General features: G+C 36.4%; 1 protein-coding gene across 2 annotated transcripts; it reads left to right on the top strand.

The window, feature by feature from the left end:
• Nucleotides 1-773: 773 nt before the first annotated feature.
• On the top strand, nt 774-8,377 carry LOC132159978 (gastrula zinc finger protein XlCGF57.1-like). Of its 2 annotated transcripts, XR_009437927.1 has the most exons (3): nt 774-1,423; nt 6,352-7,827; nt 7,868-8,377. XR_009437927.1 is itself a non-coding variant. In XM_059569670.1 (2 exons), the coding sequence occupies exons 1-2, from the start codon at nt 985-987 to the stop codon at nt 7,401-7,403; spliced, it is 1,491 nt and encodes a 496-aa protein (XP_059425653.1). In that variant the 5' UTR covers nt 774-984; the 3' UTR covers nt 7,404-8,377. The 2 variants fall into 2 exon arrangements, 1 of the variants encoding a protein (XP_059425653.1); XM_059569670.1 differs by having other exon boundaries at nt 6,352-8,377.
• The last annotated feature ends 1,155 nt before the right edge of the window (nt 8,378-9,532 follow it).

Below are 9,532 nucleotides of genomic sequence, written 5' to 3'. Positions count from 1 at the left end.
ACATCTTTTTTTTGGATTGTAATTCAAATGGTTTCCTCTGAATTAAAATAGAGCACAGACAAAGCCTTTGTTTATATGAAGAGATTTATTTTAGTTTTATAATTTTTTTATTTGATTTAAGATTTTATTATTATCATTTAACATTTCAATTTCATAAAGAAATCTGCAGCATTTTTTTCTGAGAAATAATAAAATGACACATTTTCATTAATAATTTGTCTTAAATATAATTTTGTAATATATATATATATATATATATATATATATATATATATATATATATATATATATATATATATATATATATATGAAAATTGTATGGTGTATTCTGTATTGTGAATTTTATCGCGTCGTAATTTATTGAATCATTACATCCTGATATGCTACTGATCATGATTTGTCCACTGTGAAGTTCAGCAGACGTGTTTTTCTTTTCTTTTCTTTTTTCTCTGGCTAGTTAAATTCATTTTCCAGTAGCTACCAAAACATGAAGAATGCCTGGGGATTTTGAAATGTTGCGAGCCCTGAGATGTGTTTCCCAAAAGCATCGTTAATAACGAGCCCTGTCAATTTTGACTCGGAGATTCTTTTGTGCCGCTTCTCGTGAGAGAGGATTATCATACCTCACTTAAAGTTCGGTCCATTCATTAAACAAATCGACGTTCTCACAACGGTTCTGTTCTTGCTGCGTCGTTTCACTCTCTCCAGTCCAGCGGGTGGCGCTAAACACATGCGTTTGTTTGCCACACACCATTAAACCTCAGAGAAAGAAGTTGAGTTTCACCGCGCTCTCGTTTGTTGTTATGTCGGTATGCTGCCTTAATACAAACGGTTATAAACGTTTATTTTAAGAGAAAAATACAGTTTTTGAATCAGGTCGGTAAATACCTGTAATATTCTCAACCTCACAGTCGTGACTTCGTTTTTAATCAAGCAGGAATATCTGGAGGAGTATCATCTGAACTGAGATCTGCTGTTGTGAAGATGATGTTTGTTAAAGATGAGAGTGAAGAGAACATGAGTGAACCAGAAACCAGGAGAATAAAACACGAGGATCCAGAAACCTGCAAAATAAAACTCGAGGAACCAGAAACCTGGAGAATAAAACACGAGGAGGCAGAAACCTGGATAATAAAACACGAGGAACCAGAAACTTGGAGAATAAAACACGAGGAACCAGGAACCTGCAGAATAAAACATGAGGAACCAGAAACCTGCATAATAAAACACGAGGAACCAGGAACCTGCAGAATAAAACATGAGGAGCCAGAAACCTGCATAATAAAACACGAGGAACCAGAAACCTGCAGAATAAAACACGAGGAGGCGGATACCTGCACAATAAAACTTGAGCATCCAGAAACCTGGATAATAAAACACAAGGAACCAGAAACCTGCAGAATAAAACATGAGGAACAAGGAGGTTGGTGTTTATTCTTCAAACAGTCATTAAAGACAAATGTGGTACATTCACAGATCCTTTGTGTAAAAATAAGACCTTAACTATCATTAAAATTTATCCATGTTTCAAAGTTCTTATGGAAATGTGTGTGAACTGACACTGAGAAAATTTAATTATTTCTTTAATTAGACTTTATTTTTGCTTTTGGAATCATGAAACTGTTGAACTTAGAGCTTGTGAGACTGAATTTGTTTTTACGCTAGTATAAAACACATTTTGAGTAAAGTTGCTATAGGACCGTGGTTATTTTAAATCATGTGAATGTCTCAGTAGAGCATTATTTGCTTGTCTGTTACAATATACTGTAAATCAGTAACAGTTTTGCAGCAGACTTTGCAAATGGCAATGCAAACAGACTTTTACTGTAAGATATGTGACCCTGGAGCACAAAAGCTGTCATAAGTAGCACTGGTATATTTGTAGCAATAGCCAAACATACATTGTATTGGTCAAAATTATCAATTTGTCTTAAAAAAAAAAAATATTTAGGATATTAAGTAAAGATCACATTCCTTGAAGATATATTTTGCATCTTCCAATCATGAGTGAAAGAAAATATCTCTCTTGAGAAAAAGTTTTGGAAAACAGCACATAACTATCGCTATAAATCAATATAGGGTTATTAAATAACGTTATATATTTTGAATGAGATAAAAACACTTAACTTTCAGAATTCCCTCATAGAAAATAAATGATATCCTCGTCTGTTCCGCTTCGCGAGTGAAAGGAAATGTTGTTGAGAAAAGTTTATGCGCACACAGCAAATGAAGATAGTTATAAAACGATATGATATTACAAAACACATTTTATGAATAGGATTAAATACTTTATTTCGCCGTTTACCATCCTCATATGCGCCGTTCTTAAACAGAGACCTCATTTGTTTCAAAATAATAATAATAAAAGAATCATGTTAAACAATAACATAAAAAAACATAATAATACTTAGATCTGACAGGTTTTGTCAAAATGTAACTCAAAACTATCCAAGCCAGAAGAAAAGGCCAGATATTAGCCTTCCTAACAATTACGCTAACTTAACAAATTATGCTATTTAAAGCCTCGTGAAAAATAACTAACTTTAGTAACTAGCATACAACTTCTGCATGAGTTTATGGATTTTTGTTGAGAAATATAAGCATGTTGACATGATCTGGGGTCAGACGCGACCACAACCTGGTGACCGTCCAGCCGCCGAAAACACCCGCTCTGAGGGAACTGACGTTGCCGGGATGCACAGGTACATCATTTGATTCGTGGCCGTGTTGTACTTATACACGGCATCGCAATGTTTGCAGTTAACTATTTCGCTTTTTAAATCAAAATGGTCCCACGCCACACTTCGCCGTGACCTCTTCATGATTATTCTTTTGAAATCAAAACGGAAGATCACAGATAACCGAGTAGGGTGTCAAATATTGCACCCTGGTGGTAAAATATTTAATTGCTGCCACACAGTGAAATTCATTAAATTGCTTCAAGACTCACACTACGCAACGCAACCTGCATTAGATAAAAAAAATTCATTAGACTAATCGATAACAAATTAACGTGATCAAAGAAATTCTTAACGATCAATTATCGATCGTCGATTAATCATGCCCATCCCTAGTGCAGAGGATTATTCAGCATACCACATTTACAAATTATGACAAAGTCTCTATCAGTCTTAGAAAAGGCACGCATAAGTAGCTGCTACCCCAGAGGATTGTGTACCCTGTAACTTGAAAAGTACTTTTAGTACCCCACAGGAAGTGTACCCTTTGACTTGAATAAGGTACTTTTTTGTAACCTTCAGGATGTGTATCCAAAAGTAACTTCTAGGTACCCCGTGGGAACACGATAGGACCTTTAATGGTACATTTGTGAATGTTGTACCTTAACTATTGCTTTATATGACAATGTACCTTTTGAAAGGGTACATATATGTACCTTTCACCATGCATATTTCATTGTGTACCCCTTTTCTGTGGAAAGGTACTTTTTGGTACTCAGCTGGATACATGTTTGTTCCTTTGCTGGCACATTTGTGAAATTTGTACCTTAAAGTACATAATTGTACCCTCACTGTACCTTTATTTCTGAGAGTGTAAGGAGGAGATAGATGCCTCCTAATTTTACAAAAATATGGCTGGGGATATGAGACCAAAAACTATTTTCATTTTTAAAAAAGGATCTTAGCCCATTAATTTTAATAGTACCAATTATACATTCAATGTCAATTGCTTTTAACCCTCCTTCTTCATAAAATCGGACCATTCTGTTTTTACTTCAGATTTGTTTAATTATAAAATGCAAAAAATATATTTAGCATCTTTTTTTTTTGGATCGTAATTCAAATGGTTTCCTCTGAATTAAAATAGAGCACAGACAAAGCATTTGTTTATATGAGGAGATTTATTTTATTTGTATAATTTTTTTATTTGATTTAGGATTTGAATTTAGTTATTATTATTTAACATTTCAATTTCACAAAGAAATCTGCAGCATTTTTTCTGAGAAATAATAAAATGACACATTTTCATTAAGTTAAATTAAATGTATGCATTTAGCAGACGCTTTTATCCAAAGTGACTTACAGTGCATTCATCTTAAATATAATTTTGTAAAATATATATATATATATAAATTGTATTGTACTGTACTGTATTGTGAATTTTATTGTGCTGTTTGTTTGTTTCGTTACATCCTGATATGTTACTAGTACCTTTATTTAGGATATTAAGTAAAGATCACGTTCCTTGAAGATATTTTGTAAATAGAAATTGTGAAAAATTTCAACCATAAATATCTCAACTTAATTTTTGATTAGTAATATGCAGTGCTAAGACCTTAATTTTGACAACCTTAAAGGTGATTTTCTCAATATTTTGAATTTTTGCACTTTCATATTCCAGATATTTTCAAAATAGCTGTACCTCGGCCAAATATTTTCCTATTCTAACAAACCATACATCAATGGAAAGCTTACTCATTCAGCTTTTGGATTATGCATACATCTCACAATGCATTGTCACAAGATAAAAGTAAACTTGTTTATTCTAATGTCTGATCCAGGTGAGACTCGTGTATATATATTCATTCAAAACATAAACCTCTGTATAAACTGATTCAATAATAAATTGTAAATTTGTTCAGCATTCTGCAACAAATATGTTTTTTTTTTTAGACTATTTTAAATCGTGAAGTAAGCAGTATTAAAATATCCCACAAGGCTTTAGCAGGCATGTATACATGATACCAATGTCCTTTCAGGCAAGTCGTGCCACTCGGCCACCATCTTGGCAATGCCTCCGGGCAGCTATTTCAGAATAACAAGACCAGGCTCCTATCTAAATGAATGGGCAGAGAGTCAGAACTGCACTTTCACTGGTCACCGGGACATAAAAACTGCATGTATAGAAACAGCAGTGAAATATGCTAAAAATCGCTGAAAAATTTTGATGACTTTGCCCCAAAATAAGGTTTAAAACGCCTTTTTCCCCACAGGTTATACCTTTACTACGCATGCGCAAGGGTTCCTGAACTGTGCGCATACGTCAGTGGAACCAGGCGATAGGCTTAAATGTTTTCCCAGCTTAACTGTTAAAAGCAGATGATTGGCTTTCCAGCGGGAGGGGCGGGACATGTGCACACAACCACCATCTTTGCCATTACGGGTTTTCCTTATATAGTTGTATTGAGGATTGAGGAATTGGCATGTCTCTTATAAACTGTCTCTGATGATACTAAGCGGGGCAGACGAAGCCTGAGACTTCCCGGGCTCAACAGCGCCCCACAATTAAATCTGTGATGAAAAGTGGAACTGCAGAGTGCTCTAATTTAGAGCCATTGGGGCAGATTTGAGACTGCCCCAATTATTTTCACGTTGGCATGTCTGTTTTGTTTCCTTTCTATGTGGAGTAGTGGATCAAATGAACAAAGTAGGCTATACCAGTCCTCTACGGACACCTTGGTAGTTGAATTATAGAAATATGTATATATATATATATATATTAGAGCCTGACCTATATATTGGCCAATATGAACCTGTTGCCGATATATTGGTATCAGTGAATATGGATGAAACGCTTTAAAGCTTAAGTCTATGGAAAACCATTGAAACTTTTGAACGGCCATATCACAATAACGGCATGGTAAATCTGCACCAAATTTGGGGGATCCCTTATGCTCAAGGAACCCTCTTGAATGCAAATCGAGTATATGTCTATAGCAGTGGTTCCCAACCACGTACCTGGAGGCCCCCAACACTGCACATTTTGCATCTCTCCTTTGTCTGACACACCCAATTCAGGTCTTGGAGTATCTACTAATGAGCTGATGATCTGAATCAGATGTGTTTGATTAAGGTGACATGGAAAACATGCAGTGTTGAGGGCCTCCAGGAACATGGTTGGGAATCACTGGTCTATAGGCCCTCTTTCAAATGAGACCACCCCCGCGACAATAGCCCCCGGGGTTCGTGTGTTATGGTTGGTTCAATTCGTGGTCCGGCACCGACCGATCTAGCAATCCCAGTTTGCTACCAATGCGTTGAGGGTGCCGCACGAGAGGGCTCCTTGAGTTGAAGGGATTCTCTGTATTTAGTGGAGATCTGCCAGCTCGTTCGCGAGATAGTGACACCAGTCAACATTTTCACATCAGTAAGGAGGTCTCTTGTTCAGGCCGCAGCATTCAAGCTTATTAAATCTTATTCAACCGACCGTAAGTGCCCAGCGAAGTGGACTTCACATGAAATTCTGCCATGATTTCTGTTCCAAGGGAACGTACAGGTTACATTCAAAGGGCATTAAAGTGCACAAGACTTGAATTTATAGTGTACACAAATATTTTATCCTTTTATTTTTCAAACGTTTCAACTAATTTTCATCTTTATGATTTTATTTTAGGCCTGATGAAAATGAAAGAAGAAAGACAAGATCTGAAAGATGTGGAGGAGAAATTTCAGGATCATAGAGATCTTGATGTCAATGAAGAAAAATCTGTGAGTTGCAGCCTTAAAAAAACAGAAGTCAAAAAGCCTTTCAGCTGCTCTCAGTGTGGAAACACTTTCAGATGTAACACAAATCTTAGGGATCACATGTTAATTCATGCTGGAATAAAGCCTTTCAGCTGCTCTCAGTGTGGAAAGAGTTTTACAAAGAAAGCAGGCTTAAAGGATCACATGTTAATTCATACTGGGATAAAGCATTTCAGCTGCTCTCACTGTGGAAAGAGTTTTACAAAGAAATCAAACCTTAATAGTCACATGTTAATTCATACTGGGATAAAGTCTTTCAGCTGCTCTCAGTGTGGAAAGAGTTTTACACAGAAAGGAGACCTTAAGAAGCATTTGGTAAAACACTCTTCAGAAAAACCTTTCAGCTGCTCTCAGTGTGGAAACATTTTCACGTATAAAGCAAACCTTAAGAAGCACATGTTAGTTCATGCTGGGATAAAGTCTTTCAGCTGCTCTGAGTGTGGAAAGAGTTTTATGCTGAAATCAAGCCTTAATAGGCACATGTTAATTCATGCTGAGATAAAGCCTTTCAGCTGCTCTCAGTGTGGAAAGAGTTTTACATTGAAAGAACAACTTAAAAGTCATTTGGTAAGTCACACTTCAGTAAAACCTTTCAGCTGCTCTCAGTGTGGAAACACTTTCACGTGTAAAGCAAGCCTTAAGGATCACATGTTAATTCATGCTGGGATAAAGCCTTTCATCTGCTCTCAGTGTGGAAAGAGTTTTACACTGAAAGGACAACTTACGAGTCATTTGGTAACTCACACTTCAGAAAAACCTTTCAGGTGCTCTCAGTGTGGAAAGAGTTTTAGATGGAAATCAAGCCTTAATGGACACATGTTAATTCATGCTGGGAAAAAGCGTTTCTCCTGCTCTCAGTGTGGAGAGAGTTTTACACTGAAAGGACAACTTACGAGTCATCTGGTAACTCACACTTCATAAAAGCCTTTCACCCGCTCTCAGTGTGCAAAGTCGTTGGAAAGTAAAGGACACTTTGAGAATCACATGTTAAAGGGGTCATCGAATGCCCATTTTCCAAAGGTTTATATGATTCTTTAGGGTCTTAAAGGGGTCATATAATGCAATTTAAAATGTTCCTTTCTCTGTGGAGAACTACAAGCTCTTGGTGCATAAAGAAGGTCTGTTACGTTGCAAAGAATTAGGTCGCAAATTCAAAGAAATATTCTTTATAAAAGTTAAGCGGTCAACCACACCCCCCTAAAATGGCTTGTTCAACCACGCCCCCACATCTCTTCGTCCCTATGTGGGAAGAATTGCATAACACCACCCAAATGTTCACACAAAGAAAGAAGGCGTAACGTTTATTCTCTCTGTTGCCACAGCGGCCATGTTGTGGAGTCGCTGTGTTTCATTAAACTGAGACTTAGTTTGGCCTTCAAAAAGAGGACATGACTAGAAATCAGTGGTGAAGTTGTATTTCAACACTGTTCCAGAACAGTCCAACCCAAATATTCTGATGTGTGCTGCTCATTTTATGGAGGATGAGGACTGTTTCCTGAACCAGTAGCCTGCCATGCGTCTGTGGCACAACAGCGGTTTCTGTAAAGTTGGGCAGTTCCAACTTAGCAAGGCCAGTCTGGCTCTTCTGACTCACAGCCCGTAGGTACATTTTTTATATTTTAAATAATTTTCCACTGATGATTCAAATGCGAGTTTTGAGCAGTAAAATATTCTTGTTGTTTGTTATTTTTCAGATCAGAAATGCAGACATGGTTTAATGTTTACGCAGCGCAATACGCAATCCGTAAAAAGACATAAGTCATTATAATTAGGAATTATGTCCCACTGGATGAAACAAATGACTCGTTTGTAATAGGTTTTATCTGTTTTGTCTCGTCTAGTGATGTCCAGATTGCAAACAAATCTTCTATTTATTTTCTATTTGACCCGATTCTATTTAAACGTGCCTTACACTCAATCTGACGCGAAAATAACCAATATTATTATTGAGACGATATAGTGTGTTAAGGGGCGTAACATTTTGTTTACGCGCTTGAGGCATTCAACCAATCACGACGCACTGAATAGCTGGCCAAATCATAGCACATATCACTTTTCAGATTGATGAGCTTTGCAAAAATCGGCGCATTTCAGAAAGCAGGGCATAGACTAGAAACTAACATGTACATTATATGGAAAATAATGGTTTTTGAACCATAAACGCATTACATTACACCAAATAATGTTCTTTTTAGCAGCATCATATGCAAAAACATACTTTGGTTAAAATTTCTCAATTGTAGTGTAAAACAACACCATTTTTACTCTGTCAAAAACAGCTTTGTTTGCAGTGAGCTGTTTCGGTGCATTATCCTCGCTTCAGTGGGGCAACAAGCCACTCTCATGAATCTGTAAACTTTAGCTACATTTAGCTGCAGAACTTGCTAACTAGCACATTATTAGGAAAGATGATTTGCAAAGATTCATTTAAAAAATAAAACTTATACTCACTTCTGTTGGTGAAGGTGGATCACAAATGATTTGCGTGAACATAGACGCATTTAGGTAAATTGGGGGCACATTCACTTCAAAAACAAAATCAAGCTGTCTCCAGAAGTTCAGATGTCAGGAGTAAATGATGACTGCGGTGTAATTATTTACATTCAATTCAGTTAAGGTTTATTTGTATAGTGCTTTTCACAATACCAATCATAGAAAAGCAGCTTTACAGAAAATATGAAGTTTCTATATTACGTGTAGGAGTATGTTATTAGTGGTGATTTTGGCAGAAATGTTCAGTAAGAATCATGCTGTTAGTTACAAATGACATGTTATCAAACATGAATTAAATTCATTTAAATTCAAACAATGTGTGAAAGTTAATTTTGCATCCGATGACCCCTTTAAACTTTTTTTTTAATTGTATCAACAATGTAGCATATCAAAGCAAATCGGAACATTTAAATTTCAAACAGAACAGTGTTGAAACACAAAGAGCGGAATTCCACAAAGAGGCCCAAGACAACAGATGATCATAAATCAGATCCCATCACCAGCCTGAAGTAAGCCTAACCAACCAACCAACTCTTTCACAGCTTTGAACAGCTTGC

The sequence above is a fragment of the Carassius carassius genome, chromosome 16, assembly GCF_963082965.1.
Source record: "Carassius carassius chromosome 16, fCarCar2.1, whole genome shotgun sequence".
NCBI lineage: Eukaryota > Metazoa > Chordata > Actinopteri > Cypriniformes > Cyprinidae > Carassius > Carassius carassius.
Note: the sequence above shows the minus strand (reverse complement) of the source record. Positions and strands in the feature narration are given on the sequence as shown.

Excerpts from the sequence above, each read along its gene's own strand:
- LOC132159978 (XM_059569670.1), top strand. The coding sequence starts at position 985 with ATGATGTTTGTTAAAGATGAGAGTGAAGAGAACATGAGTGAACCAGAA. Across the intron at positions 1,424-6,351 it reads AAAACATGAGGAACAAGGAG|GCCTGATGAAAATGAAAGAA; the intron begins GTTGGTGTTTAT and ends ATTTTATTTTAG.